Source organism: Nicotiana attenuata, unplaced genomic scaffold, assembly GCF_001879085.1.
Source record: "Nicotiana attenuata strain UT unplaced genomic scaffold, NIATTr2, whole genome shotgun sequence".
Taxonomy (NCBI): Eukaryota; Viridiplantae; Streptophyta; class Magnoliopsida; order Solanales; family Solanaceae; genus Nicotiana; species Nicotiana attenuata.
The window spans coordinates 118,211-143,639 of NW_017671076.1; the positions used below are offsets into that span (position 1 = coordinate 118,211).

At 39.9% G+C, this 25,429-nt stretch overlaps 2 protein-coding genes and 1 long non-coding RNA gene across 3 annotated transcripts; 2 read left to right on the plus strand and 1 right to left on the minus strand.

Annotated features, from left to right (window-relative positions):
• Positions 1–8,382: 8,382 nt before the first annotated feature.
• On the plus strand, positions 8,383–9,721 carry LOC109205718. The gene is made up of 2 exons (XM_019368463.1): positions 8,383–8,665; positions 9,492–9,721. Exons 1-2 carry the CDS (start codon positions 8,383–8,385, stop codon positions 9,719–9,721), a joined length of 513 nt encoding a protein of 170 aa, XP_019224008.1.
• Positions 9,722–10,356: 635 nt separating this feature from the next.
• Positions 10,357–10,998, plus strand: LOC109205719. Its single transcript, XM_019368464.1, has 2 exons — positions 10,357–10,656; positions 10,705–10,998. Exons 1-2 carry the CDS (start codon positions 10,357–10,359, stop codon positions 10,996–10,998), a joined length of 594 nt encoding a protein of 197 aa, XP_019224009.1.
• Positions 10,999–16,820: 5,822 nt separating this feature from the next.
• LOC109205727 lies at positions 16,821–18,955 on the minus strand. The gene is made up of 2 exons (XR_002064723.1): positions 18,324–18,955; positions 16,821–17,132 (listed from the first exon to the last, which is right to left on the minus strand). It is a non-coding gene; the product is annotated as an uncharacterized LOC109205727 (long non-coding RNA).
• Positions 18,956–25,429: the final 6,474 nt, after the last annotated feature.

The following is a 25,429-nucleotide window of genomic DNA, read 5'->3' on the forward strand; positions in this document are numbered from 1 at the left end:
AATATATATATATATATATATATATATATATATATATATATATATATATATATATATATATATATATATATGCACAATGTCGTTCATTTGAGTCCAACATTAGTGTCACGGAGTCAAAGATTCAAGGCTTTCGGGATTTGCGTTAGGTCCGGTCTACCACAAGGAGAAAACCGGGTTAGGACCTAATGCAAATCCCGAAAGCCTTGCATATATATATATATATATATATATATATGCACAATGTCGTTCATTTGAGTCCAACATTAGTGTCAAGGAGTCAAAGAATCAAGGCTTTCGGGATTTGCGTTAGGTCCTAACCCGGTTTTCTCCTTGTGTAGGTACAACATGAGTACAACGAGTGAACAGTCTGAAAAGAGGCCTATGGACGAGGAGATACCATAATTTTTTGTCGTCGATGAGGTACGCACTTCTATCAATTTGGTGGAATGATATAGAGGGTCATGAACAACGACAAATAAAACATTACTTGGGACACCTGGTTCACATAATAGAGATTAAACCAAGATATGATGTGATAGAAGCTCTAATTCCCTGCTGGGACCCGGATAACAACGTATTTCACTTTAATGATTGTGAAATGATGCCCACACTTGAAGAGGTCGTGAGCTTCATGGGAAAAGGCTAATATCTTCCCTGTGATTGACCCATAGTACCAAAGAGAGTGCGGGCATGCAAATTTCTAGAACTCTTGAAGATCAATCATGGAAAGTAGCAGGGGCTATTCGGTCGATGGGTCACCTTGAAATTTCTGTTTGACAGATATAGCGATAGAGATGCTTTTGAAAACTAATTGGGTCAACTCAAAAATGATGTGGTTAAAGAAACATGGAATGTGCACAGGCGTTTTGCCTATATGGTCGCATTTTTTAGCCGTATGGTTTTCCCGAATATAGAGGGGCATATCGACATCCAATTAGCTGGGGTAGTGCAAGCTTTCATTACCATGGAAAAACCAACTCTTATCCCTATGATTCTTTCAAGTATGTTCCGGGCTTTGACCAAGTGCCGAGAGGGACAGATATGTTTTGAGGGCTTCAACATATTGTTGCAAATGTGGATTTTGGAACACTTCTACCGTCACCCTATCATCGAGAACTTCAACCCGCATTGGTCCAATTTTGTTCAAAATCATGAAGCGAGGATCGAAACATATGAGTTTTCCGAAGGAATTGAAGCTTGGAAAGAGTTATTTGTCACCTTGACTGCAGACCGAGTCACTTGGAATTACCATTGGTCTTCTGCAAAAGACGTAATTGTGAATCCTCTCATCAACCTTTTCTAATATTAATGGGGTTCAACGGAGTCCAACCTTATTCTCCGCTTCAGGTAATGCGCCAGTTAGGCCGAAGCCAAGAAATACCACCAACAAGGGACATGAGCAAGTTCACATATGACATTTCTCCGAAAGAGCTAGTTGATGACAAAGAAGTCATGAATAGTTGGTTTAGGAGCGGAATTTCCGAGTGCCATGATATGGTAGAAAATTGCAACAGAGGGGAGGTGGTCCCCGGATACCTTGCTTGGTTTTATGACCCTTTATCCTTGGTAGATAGGCCAGAAGGATCCAACAGAAGAAGAAGTGACCACCTTGTTGTACAAATGTTAAAGCAAGAACTGGAGCAAGCCAGAAAAACCATCTTTCAACAACAGGCCCAATATCAGGCCAATATCATTCAGATCCGGTCAGAGGTTAAGAAAGACTAATAGGCCTTCCTACAGGGTATGGATGAGGATTTAATGACCGCTCGTATGAATCTTGCATGTTTGGAGGAACAATTGCAATACAGGGTCAAGTCGTCCCTAAATAAAGCTGAGAGGGGTCGACTCTCTAAAATACACAAGCTACAAGAAGACTTGAGAATTGTCGAGGAAGCAATGCACCAGCAACAAATGGAGTTTGATCTCTAGAGGGAGAAAATTGAGTCAAGTAAGAATCACCAACTAGCTGAATTCGAGATAGAGAAACGCCATTATCATGAGGTAATCAGCCGGCTATAAAATGACTTGAAAGAAGCCATGAATCAAAGGAAATCATCATTGGACCACGAGGCAGATGCACTGAACTTGGCCGATGCCCGTGGGCGGCAAATCGATGGCATGTTTGCGTTCCAGGAGAATGTCAAAAGGAGGATATTTGAGATAGCCGAGTACACTGCTCTAGGGTGCGCAGATTGTGAGAAAATGAACAAGAAAATGTTTATCGAATTCGCAATCAACCTTGCTCACCATATTGCTCATAGACCTGGAGGCCCTGTACAAAGATATGTCCAACAAATTGGGACAGGGAGCGCCCCAAGCAAGATGATGTCAAGCGAATAGTCTACAAATTTGGAGTTTTCTCTGTTGCATTCACTTTCTAAGATGTTTTAGTATGTGTATTTTTAGTTTGAGTCTTTAGGGAGTCTGTTTGTGACTTTTGTTCTATGGAGTCTGTTTCAGTCCGGTCGTATCTGTTGTCGTTTTCTTTGCGCATTTTCATTTCAACGCCTTGTGCCAAAAACAATATATATATATATATATATATATATATATATATATATATATATATATATATATATATATATATATATTGAAAATCCAAAAAGGTTTCACTTTGATAAATGTTGTAAACCAAAAAAAAAGTGTGTTTTGCTAGTAGGAAAATTCAAAATGAAGCAAAAAAAATTCTAGTCGCATATGTAAATAATAATAAAAAAAATCAATCTAGTCTCATACATCCTTAAAAAAAGATATTATATATATATATTTTGTAAATAATAAAAAAATCAATCTAGTCGCATACGTCCTTGAACTGCGTAATGATCTGATTCATGCGACGACATGATACGTAGGCAACCCCCAAAAGTTTCTACTGAAATTTTCTTCAACGACTCTAAAAAGAGGGATCAAAATAAGGCGAGTGAAAAAAAAGAGAAAGAAAGAAAATAAGAGCGTCAATAAGCAGCAACCTTATAAGCTGGAATTAAATATGAAGCCTTCCAAAAGCATGTTAGAGGTGATGATAATGTTAGGAGCATGGCATGTTACGTGTAATTCATATCTTTAAAATTCTTAACACTAACACGTTTGTTGTGTATTATATGGTAAGCTTAAGGTGGTTGGTTTGTCGTGAAACTGGCAACACATCATTACTTCACCAGATCTAAGGGAAAGGTAGCAATGACTAACAATGACGAGACCGAGTTGGTCAGTGACGACCCCCTGGGTCAGTCAGTTGAGCAAGAGTTGGAGGAAGTAAGAAGATTGATACAACAACTGTCTGATGTGTATCACGCTTGAGTCTCCGGTCGGCCTCCGCCTCAGGTTCCCGCAGTGGGAACTTCAGCTATACCCCTAGCTACTCAAGAACCGCTACCTACAACGAGTAATCACATTATACCACTAGGGTATGTGCCTGATAAGTGGGGATTTTGACTACATATTAGCACCTTTTTGCTTTTGTTTTAGTCCGAAAGTATTGGTTATGTTCTCGAAACTAATAAAATTGTGCAAATTGCAGGAATGTTAGAAATTTGGTCTCCCATGATGAAATCCAACTCACAAAGAAGTGTTCCGAATCACAAGGCAATAAAGGACGAAGAATCAAAGAAGTGCGATCCGCAGAAGAAATTGCAGACCGCAGAATTCCATTTGCGACCGCAAACCATGTAAAGGCACCCAACAGAACTTTGTCCAATATGCAGACCGCACATGAATTGTGCCGCCGCAGAACAGGGTTTTCACTGACAAATGATTCAAAGTCAGAGAGTCTGCAAAAGACCAAGTCATGACGCCTTGCTGAAGTGCGACCGCACAAGAATTGTGCGGCCGCAGAAGATACTTCGCAACCGAAATCCAGAAATGTGCGGCTGCAGAATCTCATTTCCTACCAATTGAAGAAATATGTGGACCGCACATGCAATTGTGCGGGTGCAGAACTTCCCGAAGGGCATTTTTGTTAGCGAATTTTGACCCACTATAAATAGACGAGTTTCACACTTTTAGGTCAAGTTTTGAAATTTTGAGCTGATGTAGTCGTTACCTTTTCTATTTTAGGAAGTTTGTGATTATTTTAGTGTTTAAACATTAAATTTTATCATTTTAATCTTTGACTATGAGTTTAATTAGCTTTACTTCTTTATTTTCTTCAATTCCCATTATGAGCAGGTAGATTCTTACTAGGATTGTGACCCAACCCTAGTGTGTAAACCTTATGGGTATTTAATTTAATGCTTGTTTATGATTGAGTGTTGATTATTTAGCTTAGTTCATGCTTCAATTGTTGAATTAATGGTTGCAAACATTGATTCGTGCCTTTTTAACTTAGTCTCTACTTGAGAAAGATGGACCTAGTCTAGGATAACTTGGCTAACAAGGAATTCGGCTAGTTGAGAGTTTGATTAGCCCAATTAAAGAGTTCAAACTAGAGATAGTAAGAACCCGACTTGAGCTCATATCAACTATTTTGTTTGATACCCAGTTGGACTTGAGAAAGCCAAATTGGGCAAAATCACTCTTTGACCGAGAGTTATTGAGTGGGTAATGTTGAGTTGAGACTATAATACACCACAATCAACAAAACAAGTATTAACGTCTTTAACCCATTAGGCGATAAGTTATGGTCACATCCCTAGGCTTTTTTTTACTATTCGGAAAAGCACCAAAAACAATCGTTCATTTCTAGTTTTTCTTCCTTAGCTTACAATTTTTAGAGTTATAGTAGAAGTAGAAATCAAAACTTTTTGTGAAAGTGCAAATTTAGTTAATTCAATCACGTTCTTCAAGTATATACTCCTAATACCCCTTATAAATCCATGTGGATTCGACCCCGAATCATAGTTGGGTAATTTATATTGCATATATCTGTATCATATCTCTTATTGAGGTGTGTTGTGGATGTCATCAGTGCCCAAATACAGTTTCCCGTTCGCCCCTGGTACCTCCAATGTGCGGCATCCTTCTGCACTGGTTAGGAACATACCTCTCGTCGTGTCTGGTGCGCCGATGTACACAATCCCGCCACCACCTCCCGTGAAGAGGCCAAATAATGAGCCACCATCTCATGCTTATGATGGCCAATAATACTATCCAAATATGACTTTCAGGGTCTCGACTCCATACAATCAGACTCCTCAGTGCGAGTCACTAGTGGAAACTGAAAAGGCTGCCAAGACGGGTGAGCTAGATGAGATGGCCAAAAAAATGAAAAGTCTCGAGCAGAACATAAAGAACATACAAGGACTAGGTGGTCACAAAAGTGTTTTATTCAGTGATCTATGCATGTTCCCTCACTTCCATTTACCACTAGGGTTTAACCTCGAAATTTGAGAAATAAGATGGACACGGCGACCCGATCGCCTACTTGAAAAGGTACTGCAACCAGCTGAGGGGTGCAGGAGGAAAAGAAGAATTGTTGATGGCTTATTTTGGGGAGAGTCTGGTAGGGGTAGCCTTTGAATGGCTCATTGACGAAGATATATCCCACTAGCATGTTTGGGACGACATGGCATAGGCCTTCGTCAACCAATTTCAATATAATATATTGCGCCAGATCGTAATTCCCTGTCCAATATGAAGAAAAAGCCGACTGAAAGCTTTAGAGAGTATGCCATCAATTGAAGGGTCCATGATGACCTCGGGGTCCAGGGAAGTTCAAAGAGGGGCTTCGCACCCTTTTGTGCAAGTTCAGCAGGGACAGTCCAGCTACCCTCAACATTATTATCCCCCGCAAATTCCTCAATGCTCTGTGGGATTCACTCCATTGGATGAATCAAACTCTAGCCTGTTCCAAAAGCTGAAGCAGATGGGCGTGATTGGACCCATCGCTCCCTTCCTTATGCATCCCGATTTATATGGATTTCAAGCATATGCTAGATGTGAATATCATTTAGGTGCCCCGGGCCATAGCACTGATGATTGTTGGACTCTGAAAAGAGCCATAAAAAGACTGATCGCTGAAAATTTGATTGAGGTAACAAATGGCAAAGACCCTCCTAATGTTACAAACAACCCATTGCCAGCACACAATGATGTTAATTTCGTGGGAACGATTGTCCGAGATGAAGAATATAAGGCGGTTGGTCGAGCAGAAATGAAAGTGGGAACGATTCAAGAAGGAACAAGACTGGAAGTAAGTTCAAGCCGAGATGTGCCATTGATTGTAAAAGGCGCCCAGATTTCAGAGAAGGCAACTTTATATTATCCAAAAATATCGAGGTTGGAAGCCCGCTCCAGTATCCCAAGCCCGAGGTTGTATTTCCTGGGAGGCCACCCCGTCTCAAGGCAGAATAGGGAGGTACAAAAGGTATAAAAGAGCCGATCATAATCAAGCCCACCATACAACCCCGTGTCACAAACACGAAAACTATTCCTTCGAACTATAACAAAATTGTGGTGACCTGTAAAGGCAAGGAAATCATAGAAGAAGTGGGGGAAACTGGAGGTTTGACTCGATCAGGGAGGTGTTACTCTCCAGAAGAGTTGAGGAAGGCCAAGGAAATCAGAGAAGGCCAAATTCCAGTAAAGAAACCAGTTACTGAAGGAGAGGCGAAAGAGTAAGTTCAGGATTACTCAATCATTGATTAGTTGAGAAAGACTCCCGCTCAAATCTCTCTACTATCTCTGCTCATACATTGAGAAGAGCATGCTCGTGTACTAATCAAGATCCTGAATGAGGCACATGTCTCAGAGAAGACAACAATGAATTAGTTAGAGAAGATGGTCAATAGATTTTTTGAGGTGACCAGAATCTCCTTAACTGAAGATGAACTCCCCGAGGAGGGAGCTGGGAATAATAGGGCCTTGCAACTGTCTATCAAATGTGAGGGGCACTATGTAAAGCGAGTCATGGTTGATGGAGGCTCGAGTGTAGATGTATGCCCTCTCTCTACCTTGTAAAGGACAAAAATCAATACAGACAGAATCCGACCCAGCAATGTCCGCATTTGATCTTTTGATGGCTCACCGAGTGATACCATTGGGGAGATCAACCTTAAAATGACAATTGGGCCGATCGATTTTGATATTGTCTTCCAAGTAGTGGACATGGAAATTTCTTATAACTTTCTCCTTGGAAGGCCATGAATCCATATGGCTCGAGCTATGCCATCCACCTTGCATCAGATGCTCAAGTTCGAACATAACAAGCAAGAAATTATTGTCCACAGAGAAGCGAGTCATCCATTTATAAAGACCCGTTACTCCCGTGTATTGAGGCCAAGGGAGGGTGTGAGTCCATTATTATCAGGCCTTCGAAGTGGTTGTTGTGGACCATGTTGATGAAGGAAATACCATTCTACATCCTCGTCTTTCCTCCGCATTTGTAATGGTGGCTGCACTTATGCCGAGACAAGGTTATGAACCAGGAAAAGGCTTGGGGGAATCATTGCAAGGAATTTCGGAACCCATTTCTGCGTTCAGTAACAAGGGTACTTTGGCTTAGATTTTAGGTCAAGAAAATTAGATGAAGACAAATCCAAGAACCGCAAAAAGTATGGGTGGGTCTTGTAGAAACTGATCCCTCACATTTTCTACACTTTTGTCAAGCCACGACTCCAAGAGGGTCATTCCTCGGTGCAGGAAAACATTGATGAAATTTTCCGTGGACTCAGCAAGATGTTTTCTGAATTGAATATGATAAAGGCTGGTGAAGGCACTAGTCGTGGCGATATACAACTAATTGGCCCAGACACCATGTTCAACAACTAGGAAGCAGCTTTTCTCCCCACAAGGAAGGAGTCTTGGTAGTTTGCTTTTGCAGCTTCGTTTTAGTATTTGGGTTACTTTCAGGGTTGCAATACAAACATCTCAGTATGATTGTTTTGTTTTGATGTTAACCCTTCTATCCTTTCAAATTCAATAAAAATGCAGTTCAGTTTCGTATTAAGTTCTATATATTTTCCTTTTTTCTAATTCCTTGTCATTTTGTTTCCGTTTTAGTTTTGTTAATGCCGGCTTTAATAATATGACATGCATGCGGAATTCACACCCAGATCTTAAAAAGCTGTCTCATTTCGAAATGATACATCAAGAGGTTCGATATGATGAAGATGAGGCTGTTGAGGAAATAAAAAGAGAATTGGAACAATTTGAAAACAAGCCTAAGCCAAACCTTAATGAAACTAAGCCGATTAATATTGGAAGTCGTGAAGAATTTAGAGAAACAAAGATAAGCATTCACACTGAACAAAAAACTAGAGATGCGTTGATTCAACTTTTATTTGAATACAGAGATGTATTTGCTCGGTCTTATGATGATAAGTCAGGTTTAAGTGTTGATTTTTTGGTTCATATGATCCCCCACGTATCCTGATTTTCCACCAGTCGAACAAAAGCAGCAAAAAAATTTAAAACGAACATGATGATAAAATCAAAGAAGAAATAATGAAGCAACTGAGTGCCAATGTGGTCAGAGTTGTTCGATACACCTGGGTGGCAAATGTTGTGCCTATGACAAAGAAGGATGGAAAAACCAGAGTCTGTGTTGACGATAGAGACATGAACAAAGCAAGTCCAACGGATAACTTTCCTTTACCAAACATCCACATCCTTGTAGATAATTGCGCAAAGAATGAGATAGAATCTTTCGTGGATTGCTATGTTGGGTACCATCAGATTCAAATGGATGAGGATGATGCAGAAAAGATCGCTTTCACTACTCCATGGGGTACTTATTGTTACAGGGTCATGCCATTCGGTTTGAAGAATGCAGGGGTAACTTACATGAGGGCCATGACCACCATTTAGCAAGACATAATGCACAAAGAGATTGAAGTATATGTCGATGATGTTATCATAAAGTCAAAGACACAGGATGATCATGTGCTCAATTTTAAAAAGTTCTTTGAATGACTGCGAAGGTATGACCTTAAGCTCAATCTAGCCAAGTGCGCATTTGGGGTTCCATCTGGGAAACTCCTCAATTTTATAGTCAGTCGGAGAGGCACCGAATTAGATCAGTCTAAGATAAAAATCCATTTGAGATCTACCACCACTGAAAAACAAAACAGAAGTCATGAGTTTTCTCGGGAGGTTGAACTACATCAGTAGGTTCATGGCTCAACTCACAACCACGTGCAAGCCCGTCTTTAAGTTGTTGAAAAAGGATGTCGCTGTTAAATGGACGGACGACTGCCAAAAAGCATTCGACATGATCAAAGACTATCTATCGAAACCCTCTGTACTGGTCCCACTTGAACTGGGTAGGCCTTTGTTTTTATATCCATTGGCGATGGATAATTTCTTTGGATGCATTCTGGGGCAACATGATGCGACAAGCAAAAAGGAACAGTCAATCTATTATTTGAGCAAAAAGTTCACAAATTATGAGGTTAAGTATACCCTTTTAGAAATGACTTGTTGTGCCTTGAAGCGGAGGCATTATCTTTTGGCCTACACTACTTACCTCATATCCAAAATGGATCCTTTGAAGTACATCTTCCAAAAGCCAATGCCCACTGGCAGGCTTGCAAAATGGCAAATTTTGCTCACAGAGTTCGACATCGTCTATGTCACTCACACCACAATAAAAGCACAGGATTTGGCATATTATTTGGCAGAGAATCCAGTTGATGATGTTTACAAGCCACTGAGCATGTACTTCCTAGACGAAGAGGTCAACTCAATAGAGAAAGTAGTTCCAGACGACATCCATGCATGGAAAACGTATTTTGATGGGGCTATCAATATCAAAGGAGCTGAGATCGAGGCAATCCTCATCTAACCTATTGCACAACATTACCATCTAACGGCCTCAATTTTTATGTACTAATAATACAGTAGAATACGAGGCTTGAATTATGGGTCTAAAAATGGCCCTCGATCTAGATGTGCATGAACTATTGGTTATGGGAGATTCTGACTTGTTTATCCGGCAAGCCCAAGGCCAATGGGAGACTCGAGACATCAAGCTTATTCCATACAGACAATGTATGCAAAACCTGAGCTGAAGATTCAAGTCCATCGAGTTCATGTACATTCCCAGGTTTCACAACGAGCTAGCCAATGCCTTGGCTACCTTAGCCTCGGTATTCCCTTATCCAGGAAACACTCATATTGATCCATTGGAAATCCAAGTTCGAAATCAACACGGTTACTGCAATGGAATTGAGGCAGAACCAAATGGTGAACCATGGTATCATGACATAAACGATTCTTGAAAACAAGGGAATACCCAGAGCATGCCAAAGGAGATCAAAAAAGAACTATAAGGCGGCTCGTCGGTGGTTTCTTCCTAAATAGGGAAATCCTGTACATAAGGACCCCAGACTTGAACCTTTTGAGATGCATAGATTCCACATAAGCTGAGCAGATCATGAGTGAAGAGCATTCAGGGGTATGTGGACCTCACATGAACGGATGCATTTTGGCAAAAAAGATTCTGCGCGCAAGGTATTATTGGCTTACTATGGAGCAAATTGCTTTAGTTTTGTTCGCAAGTGTCGCCAATGCCAGATTCAATGCGACCTGATTCACTTGCCTCCGTTGAAATTGCACCCCATGTCCTCTCCTTGGCCTTTCGTTTCTTGGGGAATGGATGTTATTTGGCTAATCGAGTCAAAGGCTTCAACTGGGCATAGATTTATTTTGGTTGCCATTGATTACTTCACCAAGCGGGTGGAAGCAGTTACTTTCAAAGCAATCACCAAGAAAGCAGTGGTTGAATTTGTTCATTCCAACATCATTTGTCGCTTTGGTATCCCAAAGACCATTATCCCTAGCAACGCAGCCAATATAAATAGTCATCTGATGAAGAAGGTATGCGAGAAATTTGAAATTGTGCATCGCCATTCTACCCCTTACCGTCCAAAAGATAATGGAGTCGTTGAAGCAAAAAACAAGAACATCAAGAAGATTATCACGAAGATGATCCAAGGGTCCAGGCAATGGCACGAAAAATTGCGTTTTGCTCTTTTTGGATACCGCATGACTGCTCGCACATTTGTTGGTGCAACTCCCTTATCTGCTGGTGTATGGAACGGAAGCTGTAATACCGGCTGAAGTCTAAATTCCCTCTCTCCAAATCATTGTGGATTCGGAGATTGAAGACACTGAGTGAGTCAAGACCCGATTAGAACAACTAATGCTAATGATGAAAAAGGGCTAGCAACAGTGTGTTTTGGCCAGTTATACCAGCAAAAAATGGCACACACTTATAACAAGAAAGTGTGCCCAAGGCACTTTGAGGTAGGCCAGCTCGTATTGAAACGCATTCTTCCACATCAGGTAGAAGATAAAGGTAAGTTCGCCTCGAATTGGCAAGGACCCTACATCATCAAGAAAGTGTTACCAAAAGGGTCCTTGCACTTGGTAGATGAAGAAGGACGGGTACCAGACATGACTATTAACGCAAATGCAGTCAAAAGATATTATGTTTGATATATACCCACTGCGGAGCTTTCACGCATGATTTTCTCAGATCGAGATGACGAAGGCTATATCATTGCTCATTATCCAAATAGGTGTCGCCCTTATGTTAAACCTTTTGAGTCGTATTTGCCTTCTTTGTTTTTCCTCTTTTTGGAACTTATGTACTTGTGCAAGCACGAACAAAAAAAAAAGGAAAAAAAAGAAGAAAAAAAAAGAGAAAAAAAAAAATCAAACAACAAATCTTCTGAGTTAGTGAACTACATTCGACCTGATTCCAAAAAAAATACGTAGGCAGCCTTACCCTGGGTTCGGTCCCATCACAAAAAAAAAATCTATATCCCAATACTCCAAAGCTAGGGCAAAAGTTTGTTTTATTTGTTAGAATCTTTCTCTAAAAGCAGTTCAAAAGTTGTAATTTAGTTCAAGGTTCTTTTCACCTTTTCCTATAAAGACCTCCTGATTGAATTTTGAGAATGTTGAAATCACCATGGCAAGGGCGCTGGACAACCTACAATATGCAGTATCTTAGTCAAGGGCGGCAAAGAAAAAACAAAGAAAGAAATATAAATGAGAGAGTCTTATCGGTGAAAACTCGTATGGGCACCGTAAGAAGATAGTGAGCAGAGAAATGAGAGTCTTATCGGTAAAAACCCGTATGGGCATCGTAAGGTGATAATGAGCAGAGAAATGAGAGAGTCTTATTGGTAAAAATCCATATGGGCATCATAAGACGACTGTGAGTAGAGAAATGAGAGAACTCAGTTAGCAAAAACCCACAAAGGGCGCTACTAGTCGAATGAGGGTCTTCGATACTCCGACATGAGCACAACCAAGATAGTTTCAAGATGAAAATTTGCGACAGATTTTGAGAATTAGACAGCTCATACGGATCAGGCGTCCAGTCCAAAATGCATGTCATGATTCATTGAAGTCGGCACATACCTCCAGATAAGTCTCCATATTCCTCTCCCCGAAAGGGACTCGTTTTGTTTAAACAAAATAGTTTTTCACTTTCAATTATTCTTCTGTTTTTACCCATAATTTTCTTTTGAGTCCCTTTAGGTCTGATATTGCATAAAAAATGAAGCAAAGAAATGGCTGCAAAATTGGCTACAGTTTCCCCGTAATACCGAGCACAAGTTGGGGCATATACGGCATTGATGAAGGCACGAATCCATATTTGATCTATTTTGATAAGCCGAACAAAGTGTCTCAAAGAAACTGAAAAGGTCTCCTAAGCAAGACTTGCTTCATAGGAAAAGTTAATAAGCACAACAGACACAAACTGGTACTGGATGCAAGCCAACTAAGTTTGATTTTAAAGGGAAATTGCCTTGCCTTAGGGACAAGGATTAGCAGTACCATAGACATCCGGGTATGAAGCAGTCGGGGGCGTTGATGGAAAGCCAAGGTCTCCAAAAAGCGATAAAGAATATCCGAGCAACTCGGTACCATTCTGGTAGAATCAATTCTTCGACAGCTGGATGGCCATGAATTCAAACTCCTCAGGGTATCAAGGCCACAAGCCGACCATCACTTTGAAAACTCACAAATTTGTTCTTTGTTTAAAGTAGGAATAAAGCAGTGCAAAAAGGCGATTCTAAAATAATGCAGGTCACCAAAGGTAAGTTCCTCAAAATATCCATTTTATTTTATTTTCATCATGCATCACTACTGTTCATACCTCCCAGTTTTACGTAGCTTAACTCGGGTAGAACCTTTTCGCATAAGGGGATCCAGCTCATATTTTCAGGTAGAAGTACTCTTCGCTCAGGTTGTTTTACGTAGCTTAACTGGGGTGAACCTTTTCGCCTAGGGCGATGCAGCTCATATTTTCGGGTAGAAGTACTCTTCGCTCAGGCTGTTTCACGTAGTTTAACTCAGGTAGAACCTTTTCGCCTAGAGGGATTTAGCACTTTATCCATAACAGGGCGCCAACCCCTAGTTATATTTTCTTTTCAGTAATACAAGGTACCAACCCCTGCTTACATTTTTTTAGTAGTACAGGGTACCAACCCCTGGTTACACTTCTCCTTAGTAATACAGAGTACCAATCCCTAGTTACATACCTAGTGATACAGGGTACCAACCCCTGGTCACATTCCTCATCAGTAATATAGGGTACCAACCTCTAGTTACATTCTTTTAGTGATTCCTGTTTAGTGAAACAAGGCGCCAATCCCTGGTTACATTATCTTTCAGTGATACAGGGAGCCAACCCTGGTTATGTTTTCCTTCAGTAATACAAGGTACCATCCCATAGTCACGTTTCCTTTCAGTAATTATAGGGCACCAACCCTTGGTTACATTCTCTTTCAATGATACAGGGTGCCAACCCCTGGTTACATTCTCCTTTAATGATACAGGGTACCAACCCCTGGTTACACTTCCTTTTAGTAATACATGGTGCCAACCCTCGGTTACGTTTTATTTTAGTAATACAGGGTACCAGCCCCTGGTTACATTCCTTTCCAGTAATATAGGGTGTCAACCCCTGGTTACATTCCCTTTCAGTGATATAGGGCACCAATCCCTGTTTATATTCCCTCTTTGTGAAGAGGGCGCCATTCTCTGGTTGCATTTCCTTTCGCTAATATAGGGCACCACCCCCTAGGTCCATTTCCTTTTGGTAACACGGGTACTACCCCCTGGTTTCATATCCTCACCATAGCTAGTTTATACTATTGTCTTTGTCTTCCTTTCAATACATTAGATAATTTATATCTTTCTCTAATAACTCACAAAATTTTCCTAGTGCCAAACTGGGGCAGAAAAATTTTGTTTGTTTTGTTCGTCTTTGATGGCTTTGCACGACCCCACTATAAAGAACAGATTGTGATGATTAAAGTTTGCAGTTTCAGTTCTTGCCAGAAGAGAGAGGTCTTCCGATCGCAAGATAGTTGGAGTTAACTTTGATAATGTACCGGCAACCCAGCTCCTCAAAGTTTCATTTTCTTAAATTCTGATCGGGAAAGCAAGCAATCGAGAAAGAGACCTAGTCTTTCTTCAAAGAGCATCGAGATCCAATCTAAGGTCGACAACAAGCGAGAAAGTCAAGAATCAAGATTTAACTCGTGAGGGCATATAGATAGGAATTTTTTAACTCATAGTTTGCAGACATATGTAGTTCTCTTCTCTTTTATTTTGATGTAAGCAGCAAGTAACAATAACGGTAGAAAGTAATAATAATAGCAACAACAACAGTCTTAACTCTAGTGTCCAATAGTCCCAGCTATCAAAAATTTTCAGAACTACACTGACTTGATTTCCTTTATATATATGTAGTCAACCTCAGAAGCAAGGTTCGGTGACATTTTTCAAAAAATGCTTTCCTTCGAGTAATATGTGAGAAAAATTAGTCATGGCATTCACTATCTTTGCACGAAAACTCTTCATGTTCTCGAGCAAAAAAGGGCAGCTGTAAATGCCTAATTTTACTTTTTCGTTTTTCTTCTACATTATGATTTTTTGGATTATTTTATGTGTATTAGTAGATTTTAAATTAAGACTTTAGTTTAATTAATTATTACGAGGCTCAAGGGATTGGGTTTCTTTATGTTTCATCCAAATTGGGCCGAATTTGAGGTAAAGCAGCAGCCCAAATAAGTTAACCCAGTCCAAGGTGAGTCTAAGATCAAACGTCGTAGTTTCATGTTGAAACTACGTCGTTTCATTTAGTAATCTAAAGACTTTAACTCATCCATCCATCATCTTTGATCCAACGGCCCTCATTTGTTCCGCTTTGAGGTATAAAAGCCTCTTAAAATCAGATTTTTTTCCGTTTCTCTAAAAACCCAAACCCCAGAAACTCCTCTCTTCTATATTCTTCCTCACCTTTCGGTCGCCGCCATTGTCACCACCGTTCTTTTCCGCCGGTGGTGGTCCAAACACCACCAAACTTTCACCCCCTCCACATCTCAACCTCATCTTTTCAAATCCAACCCCCAAATTTCCTAAATCTTTCTCCACCCTCACAAATCCCATTTTGGCCGAAACCCTAGCCCCAATTTCTTTTGAAATCAGTCAATGTTTAGCTACACACATTTGGATACAACTCTTGAAGAGCCACTGATTCATGTTAGTTTCAAGCCGATACTTCGACCCGGCGTCCTTGATCGGGTCCAAGCCTGCACTACTATTGAGTAGCGAGGATGGTCGATGTAGTTTTACCCAACAAGGTCGGAATCGAGTCCACAGGAAGTTAATTTGTTTGGAGTTAGATTTATATCCGAGTCTAGATATGGAGTTTTCCCTTAATTACACTTCCACACATGTTTGGTTTGTTTTTTACTTCTACTTCTATTCTATAACATGCAATAGTTAAAACTAAGTACAATATTTTTGATGTTAAGTTTCAAGGGTTTAAAGGGACTAGGGTAGTGACTTCCACCTATGTGGATATCTAACACGTAGCAAAAATCTAGGGCAATCATGTGATTAATTGGGGTCCTAATATAGCTATCAACCCGGGTACTCACTCTATACCTCTCGGTAGTTTGAGTGATTTTTCCTAATTTGGCTTTCTCAAGTCCAAATGGGTATTCATGCAATACAAGTCATATTAGCTCAAGTCGAGTATTACTATCTCTAGGTTTAACCCTTTAATTGGGGCTATCAATTTCTTGAATTCACCCCATTTCCTTATTAGCCTAGTTTTCCTAGACTTAGTCCCTCTTTCTCAAGTAGAGACTAAGTCATAAAGGCATGAATCAGTGTTTGCAACCACTAATTCCATAGTTAGCAAGAACCAAGCTAAATACTACTAACCCATACACATTCAAGCCCTAAAACTCAAGACCATCAAATACCCACACTAGGGTTGGGTCACAACCCTAGCTATAGGTTTAGCTACTAGATTAAAAGATAAAAATCTTGTTATACCCATTTTAAACTGGTTAAAGTAGAGTACAACATATAGGCAATTTTGGGTTTGATCAAAATAATAGAGTTGCCACCTAATTAATTATGGTTAATTAGGATACCTAAATTGATTGTATTTAAAGTATAACTCTGGTTAAAGCCTACTTAATCTAATGATTCTAGGTAAGGGTTCAATTAATCTAAAGCGAAAGTTTTTAAGGCACCCTTAAAGATCCATTTTAAATGGTTAACCGGCCGGACTTAAATTGATTAAGGCTAAGTCTAAGTAAATATTGTGTTTAAAGAAATCCACAAGTCTAGATGTGTAAGAAAGAGTATATTAACTTAGTGTATAACAGTTGGTTAAACCCACATGTTTGTCCATTTGTAAAGCTTAAAATATTAAATCCACAAGTTCAAATAAGAAACCATAGTTGAAAACCAATGTTAAACCAATGTTATTGCCTAAAGAAGAAACGAGAGTCACCACTTAAGCACACTCAGTTTTCAATTCTAGTACCTCGAATCTAAATCAAGTTAACCAAATTCTTAATATCTCTATGTCTGGATGTTGTATTAGTAAATGATAAAGAAGTATCCTAAGAGCCCAGATGATTATATAAGCGCTAGTTACTACCCAATGTTGTTGCCATTGGGTCAAAATATTTACACAACTAAAATAATCACATAACTAAACTTAAAAGATAGTCATACAAAGATAAAACGTTAGTCACCAATCATAGCAAAAATAAGACAAAGGAGAGGATCTGCTAGACAGCCATGTTTGGCTCTCAAACAGAAGAGTGAATATTTTTATGACTCGCTTTCAATAAGTGTAGAGGCTGGACGTGCGTGAGGAAATGCGGCTGCGGCGTCGTTGAGTCTCAAAGTAAAACTCTTCGGCTCTGGTGTTCATGTGAAACAAAGAAAGAAAACAGAACAATTAGAAGACATGTACTTATTAACTATGAACAACTAAAGTGAAAAAGTCATATTGGTATCTAATTTCAATTGTATTTAAGCCATACCATTTACATCAATAGATTAAAACTTAGATATCATATATATTTAAAACAAACTCAATAGTCCAACTGGGACAAATACAGTTAGTGGTACTAAATAGAGAAAGGCCCTTAAAATGTCATCTAGTAATTCATAACTCCTTGTTTAGATGAAAATGCCCTTATGGATAAATCTATTAAAAAAATTTTATTGGCCAAGTTTAAACCATTACAGCTAGAATAGAGATCCAAGTACGGAAGGAGAAATGTAAGAAACCAAGTCATGGTATCATGAAATCGTTATCATAAAGTAATATGCATTCGTTTACAATATGATAATAAGAAACGGTCATACTATTGTGCAATTTTAAAAGTCTTTAAACTACACCAACAAATACATGGTACCAAGTTACCACTTATGTATTAAGAAACGAACACAAGATCCCAATTAGGATACATACAGTTAATGGTAAAAACAGAGAAGAGCTCTTAAAAAAATTAAAGAACAAGTATGTACCCAATATTTCTTAGAGAAATAACTATACATGATTTCTACTTCTTAAGACATTTTTTCTGTTACTTAAGATTTGTATTAATACCTTCACATATATCTATTTCATTTTGCATGAATAGAGCAACAGAGTTAAACCTATAGCTCAAATCAATTTATATACCAAACCCCAAGTCATTCAGTGTATTTAGAAACAGTCTCATATCATCATTGGCTAATGGAAAAAAGTTTATAACGGCAGAATATTCCAAACTTCAACTAAGACTATAGATCCATAATGTCACTGAACTTGTTTTAATTAAAGTAATTCTTAAGCCACTAAAATATATTCTCAGACTAATATTCCAACCTAACATAGAATATCAAAACAGAGGTGCGGTTCTTCAACATAGCCTGGTATACGGAAAATACAAAATAAAACAGAGATTTCATACAAGAATTTTGTTTGGTACTTATCAATTACATTATGCATACTCGTCCCAAACACTAAAACACATTTAAGAACATGATTTCTGCACCAAACGATTCCTAAATCACATATGATAGTTAACAAATTAATACAGAAATAAAAGTTTAGATCTAACCTTCTTGTGCGCAGTGAACTGTGGCGTCGACCTCGAATCTATTCTCTCGTTATGGAGAGACCCGAACCTCAAGCCGAATGAGTTTGAATACCTCGTCGAAACTAAAATCTACCGAGATAGAAAGAAAAGTTTTGGAAGAGATTCTTACAGTTTTTGAGTGATAGAGTAGTAATGTTTTGTAGAGTAAAGGGGCGACTGTACCATGTACCCCCTTCTGTGAGCTCCAAAAGAGAATATTTATAGGCCAAAAAGCTAGGGTTTTGAAGAGCAGGAATTAAAATGTGTCGTTTGAATTTTGAACAGAGAAGACAAATTCATCAGTTGAATTTAGAATTGACAAAGGACCAAAGAATTGACTGTCCACCATGAATACAACAGCAAAGAGAAGAGATATTTATGAAGAAAATGGAAAGAATAGAGCCGTTTGAATAGAGCCAAACCTTCAGATTTCTTCAAAAGTTTTTTGGCTCTTTCGCTTGACCAAATGTCGTGATAGGGATCGGAGAGGAGAAAATCACAAACATCAGCAAGAAAAGATGAGACATATGAGAAACTTACCCCAAATTGGAGGGGGCAAACTTTTGCAATGACTGGAAGGAAATGAATTTTTGCATCAAAGAGGAAAAAAGGGAAAAGAAACGTGAGTTTCGTAGCTACTTGGAAGTAAAATAAAATGAAAAATCTAATTTTCTTCTTGGGCTGATTATGTTGGGCTTATTTTTGGGCTTGAGACCTGGCCGAATGAGAGATCTGAAATGGCCTTTAAATTCCGTTCTTCCTAGTATTTCCTTGGGCTCCTTAAAGTACACTTAATTAGCTCTTTCAAATGTATTATATAATATTAAGTAGATAATAATAATAGTAGTAGTAGTAGTAGTAGTAGTGGTGGTGGTGGTAGTAGTAGTAGTAGTAATTTAACAACAATAACAATAGTAACAATAGTAATAAAATAATGAAATTATAATACTAATAATATTAAGGACGAGAATAGTAATTGTTATTACAATTACTAATAATCATACCAGTAATAACACACTGGATCCCATCAGAACTCCGAAGTTAAGCGTGTTTGGATGAGAATAGTAATTGTACTAATAATCTTAATAATACTAATACTAATAGTAATAGTAAAAAATTAATAATAATAATAGTAATAACTATAGTAATGAAAAATTGTACTAGAAAATTAATAAATATTTGATGTATTAATAACTTAGAAGCTCAAGGAAATTAATCGAAAGAAAGGAGGGACAAAATTGAATGTCAACAAATCTAACGTTGAAAGCTAATTCTAGTACAAAATTGCCCAAAATAGAATTTCCAGTCGTCTCACGTGCTCAGTAAAAACATAACTTAACCTAAAAATGTCAAAAAGATCAATTTATACTAAACTAAAATTACCGGACAAAAATACCCCTGCGGAGGTTTCGCGGCCGCATAATTCTAACCGCGGCCGCACTCTTGCTTTCGCGGACGCGTAATACTGACTGCAGTCCGTGTTTTTAACTTCCGAATCTGGGCTGAGGTTTGTTTCGCGGGGCGCATAATTTCCTTCGCGGCCGCGTAGTGGATTTTTGCGACGGCGTAATTCTACCGCGGACAACACTTCTTATTTTTCCTGGAACTGTGAACTCTCTAAATCTCATCCACCGCGATCCGCATAATTCCAACCGCGGCCGCAGTGAGACTCTCATGACCACTTATTTCTGGCGCGGACCTCGGTCAACAATTGACTCTCTGATTCTTCACTTCGCGGACCACGTATTTGTGGTTGTGGCCGTGTTGTGGCTTCCCCGGCCGCACAATATATCTGCGGTCCGCGTTTTAGGTCTCCTGGCCCAGTCTCGATTTTGTTTCAGATTTGACTCCTTTATGAGTTGATTATGCCTCTTTTGGCTCAGTTTGATCAATTCCTACAAGCAAGCATATTACATTAGTTTTCGGAAATACCTTCACGGATTTTAGGCCCAAAACGCAAGTAAAAGAGAGCAAATAATAGGTTAAAATCCCCACTTATCTACTCCCCCAAACTTAAGCGTTTGCTTGTCCTCAAGCAAACAAGGTAATTCCCACCTCCACTAAAACCGCGGACCGCACTTCTTATTTTTGCTGAAACTGTGAACTCTCTGAATCTCATCCACCGCGGTCCGCATAATTCCAACCGCGGCCGCGGTGAGACTTTCGTGGCCACATATTTCTGGCGCGGACCTCGGTCAACAATTGGCCTTAAAATGCACTCTCATATTCTTCACTTCGCGGACCGCGTATTTGTGGTTGTGGCTTCCCCGGGCGCACAATATTTGTGCGGTCTGCGTTTGAGGTCTCCTGGCCTAGTCTCGGTTTTTGTTTCAGATTTGACTCCTTTATGAGTTGATTATGCCTCCTTTGGCTCAGTTTGATCAATTCCTGCAAGCAAGCATGATACATTAGTTTTCGGGAATACCTTCACGCATTTTAGGCCCAAAACGCAAGTAAAAGAGAGAAAATAATAGGTTAAAATCCCCACTTATCAACCCCCCCAAACTTAAGTGTTTGCTTGTCCTCAAGAAAATAAGGTAATTCCCACCTCCACTAAAACAAAACAAAAGAATATTTCAGCTGCCCTAATGTGAATCAATCATGCATCAATTGGGACTAACAATTACCCTCAACACAAATGAATTATCAACAACACAAAACCTTTTGATTACTATAGTTCTAATGCGACACAAGAGCATCAAAAGTTGACTTAACACACCAAGGAAGCTCACTCTACTACATAGGTCATTGTAGAACCCAAACTCTTCCCCCTCTACTTTCCATAAGCAAATCTCACTTTAGATTGTAGCACTCAAAACAAGGATTGTGGAGCAGTACGCTCATCTCTCTCAAGGGAATGTCACAAGTTCGTCTCTAAGTACCATAAGCTTGCCCCTTATGTAAATCACCATAATGTAAGCTCACTCAACTCGAAATCATATAGGGCTTTTGTGGGAATGTAATAAAGGCTTTTGGATCAAGGTAGGACTTAGCGGCATATGATGGTTTCATCTTTCCTTAAGCACTCCATTTTCTCATTGTGGCTCATACTTTGTTGACTCTTTGAGTCATTTTCTTCCTCCTTAGGGGAACTAGAGAGACACACTATCGCTCTTTCTTGCCCATGACGATCATTTATCTCCTTTTCTAATCATTCCATGCCTTTCATCATTGATTTCTTTGAAACCCTTCACTTTTCTATCTTATTCACTTTCTTTTTGACATATTTCTTTTTGGCTTTTCTTTCTTTTCTTTTGCCTTCCATTTTCTTCATTTCTTTTTTGTTTTTTCTACCTTTTATCACTTTCACATTCCTTGTCTCTCCCCCAAACTTATGCTTTTTCCAATTGTGAATGCTAAGGAAAGATCGGGTGCCAAGAGAGGGTCATTATATAATGGATAAAGGCTTGTATCGTGGTTATCAAGAAAAAGGGCTTCGGCTCAAAAGAGTTGACTAGGGATATCATATTTGTAGCCTACGGAAGCTTTCAAGTTTCAAATTGGATCAAGGAGAGCCTACAATCATTTCTCAAGTCGATCTACACCTAGAATTTCGCATAGACAAACATGCAGGGCAAGTTCTAGACTTGCTAGCACGGAACTTGGACTTGCAATTCAATACCTCACCTCACAAGCTGTCGGATTGTTAAAGAGAACAGAGTCGAGGGCCCACAACAACCAAGCTAATATTGAGCATCACAAATGGCTCCAAGAAGCCACTCGATGATTGTTTAGTCAAAACAAGAGTCTAAAGGTCACAACTAGAACTATTCTTTGCCAATCAACTTGTTTCTAACCATAAGTTCGAAGGTAAATGTGTAGGCCCAAGTGAAGCCTACTTAAGACACTTTTATTTATTACTACTATTTACACCAAAACATAAAGAAAACGGACTCAGTCCCTTAAGAAGGTTGTCACGCCATCCATCATCGGGAAGAGCCACTCGGTTCACACAACATCCACCTTTGGTAAGAACCGTGGCATTAAGAAAACCAAAGGCTTATTGTTCACATAAAATGTAAAAAGAAGCTAACAACTTAAAAAGAAACTACTAAAGGAAATAAGAAGCTATGAAGTAAAATTACAAAAGAAGTTATGAAGTAAACTACGGAAATCAAACTGAATATATACAAACTTGAAGTAAAGCGAATATATACATAAATGAAAATGAATATATACATCAAATGGTAAAAATATATACATACCAAATGTGAAAGTAACGAATATATACATACCAAAAGTAAAAATAACGAATAAAAATAACGAATATCTACATACCAAAAGTGAAAATAAAGAGATATAAAGATAAAGAAAAAATAGTATCATAGTTATTACATACCAATGTCATCAAATTATCACCAAATCAAAATGGACCCCCGCCCCCCCCAAATAAATGATAGCATTGTCCTCAATGCTAATAATAAAATAAGATCAAGGAAAGGATTAGAGAGTAAAGAAAACTCCCTACGTGGAATCTGTCTGCATCGGGTCAAGCACATGAGTGGGGTCCTCAGACTGCATAGTATCGTCAGCTCCCTCCGGGTCCTCCAACTAGATCTCCAAATTCTATGATTGGGGGACCACGGGGTTGCGGAGCATCTGAATCATCTCCTCAGCACTATGTGTAGTGGCAGCTGGCTCCTCAGACTGGCCAGCTACTGGTGCCTCATGCTCTGCTGCCTGTGCTGCCGGGGCTTGCCCCTCCATGAGCAAGTCCAGTAGGAGGTCTCCAGCAGATGCAAACTTCTTTACCTCCTCTGTCAGCAGCTCCACTAACTTCTTTGAGACCTGAGTCTTCTTCATCTTCTTCACTTGCTTGCCCAGATCCTTGATAACATTTCCATGTATATCTAAAGTCTCCATGATCTTCTTCTAGTTGCCCAGGAGCTTCTTCTAGTTGTCCAGAAGCTCCTTCAATGAATCCTTCACTGATGCAGGTACCTGAAGCTGAGCTGGGGCTGACTGTGCTGCTACTACACTGGATAAGATAGATAGCTTTGATGTAGCTGCCTGCATCCAGTTGTTGATGCTGGACAATGTTTGAGAAACCCACAGTGCAGTCTGAGGGTAAGTGAAAAACGAGGGCACAGATAATGGCACTGTGATGGATGGCCCGGATGAAGGAGGAGGCATGGCAGCTGAAGATACCCCTACTGTGGAAGGCTCCGATTCGGTGGCCACCACCCTAGGCTCTTCAGACTGGCTAGTGGAGATAGCGGCTTTACCCTTTGCTTTAGGGTTGCCCGGTCCTTGGAGGCTATACCAGGAGAAAGGCTTCTTTGGCTTCACCTTTGTGTCATAGTGCTTCTTCTCAACCCCTTGGTCCTCGAAATACATAGTGAGGAAGTTGGGGTAGGGATAAGATCTTTCCTCTTTCCTAACTGCCTTGGAGATGTGATAGTACATGAGGTTCCCCACATTGATTAGATACCCCACCATGATAGAGGCTACCAAGATTGACCGGGTGAGTGGGAGGATATTATCATGCTGACACGGGTCCAGCCGGCTGCACACAACTGTGGACCACCCTTTGGCTTCAAAGCTGAGGGTGTTTCTGGCTATTGGGACTCTAGTTGTGAACCATGCCGGTGTCGTCCCTAGAATGGCTAATATCTCTTCTAGCCATGGATTGTTGCTTCATCTAGGGCCAGCTTCTCCAAGTATTCCACGGCTTCCACATCCTCAAAACCGGCATATTCATTCAAAGTGTGGCATCAAATCGGACCTTCAAATTTCGGACCTTTGTCACAGTGGTGCCCTTTTTTATATGGGGAACATTGGCGTAGAACTCTTTGACAAGATATTAATTTGCATCCGGCACTTTGTTGGTGAAGAACTTCCACCATTTTCTCTCCTCAAACTGCCTCTTGACATTTCGATTGTGAGGAAGGAGGTCTCTCTCTATGAACTCTCGCTAAAGGGTGAGCAACCTTTGGGGCCACTATTCCCGAAACTTCATATAGGCTTTCTCGCTCACAAAGCTATCAGCCCACACCTAAGGTTTTCTGGACCTAGCAAACCCACCCACATTCGTATCACCCCCTTTCCCATCATCCTGAACCTCGTCAACATCATCAACAATAATAGGGGCATCTGGTGAGGCCGAAGTTGTAGCCGGTGGGGAAGATGGTGCCGAAGCCTCACTACCTTCCGCTGAGCCATCAGACGACTCAGAAGAGGAGGTAGGTTCATCAACTAGATGAAGTCTCCCCTAGAATTATGTGGGGACATGTGTTGGCACAGAGTCTCCTTCCGAAGCTTCCTGGGAAGGGACATATTCACTGGTGACCGTGGCCGCGAAAACTAAACAAACCTCAGTGCTTTAAAGTGGGGGTATCGCGGACCGCGATGTTTTGTATGCGACCGCATACCCTATCGCGAACCGCAAAATAATGACTACGTCCGCGAAATGCAGATGAAAATGGCACTGAAGAAAACTGATAGCTAGGGTTTTCACTAATTGTGAAAATTATAGCAATTAAACATGCAATGTTACTAACCCCAGCCCCCATTAGGCATCCAAACACTACCCACGTGTATTTAAGCAACAATGAATTCTTAATTTGTCATTGGGGCATGCATTCAACCCTAACTAAAAAGAAAATTAAAACAAAAAGAAAAGAAAAAGATAAATTCAAATCATTGAAATGAGCATACCAGTTGTATAATGTGGTAGGAAATCTACACTTGATGAGAATGAGAGCAAGGAGATATGAACAGTTGTTTTTAGGTGAGTTTGAACAGTCGGAATTTGTAAAGTGTTAAATGAGGTAAGAACTCCTATTTATACTTAGGCCCAGGGGACCCACCGCCTTACATGAGTGCGGCCGCGAAATTTTATCGTGGTCCACACTCATTACCTTTTTGTAGAGTTGCTTCAAACACAATGCCGCGGTCCGCAAAATATTGACCGCTGCCGCCAAATTACCGCGGTCCGCACAAATTTGAACGCGGCCGCAGGGATTTTGACGGGCCAACTTCAGAGAGTTGGTATTTTTCTCAATTCAGCTACGCGACCGCGGTCAGATTTGTGCGGCCGCAAATTGCTCACGCGGCCCGCGAAATTTTGAGCGCGGTCCGCAAACATT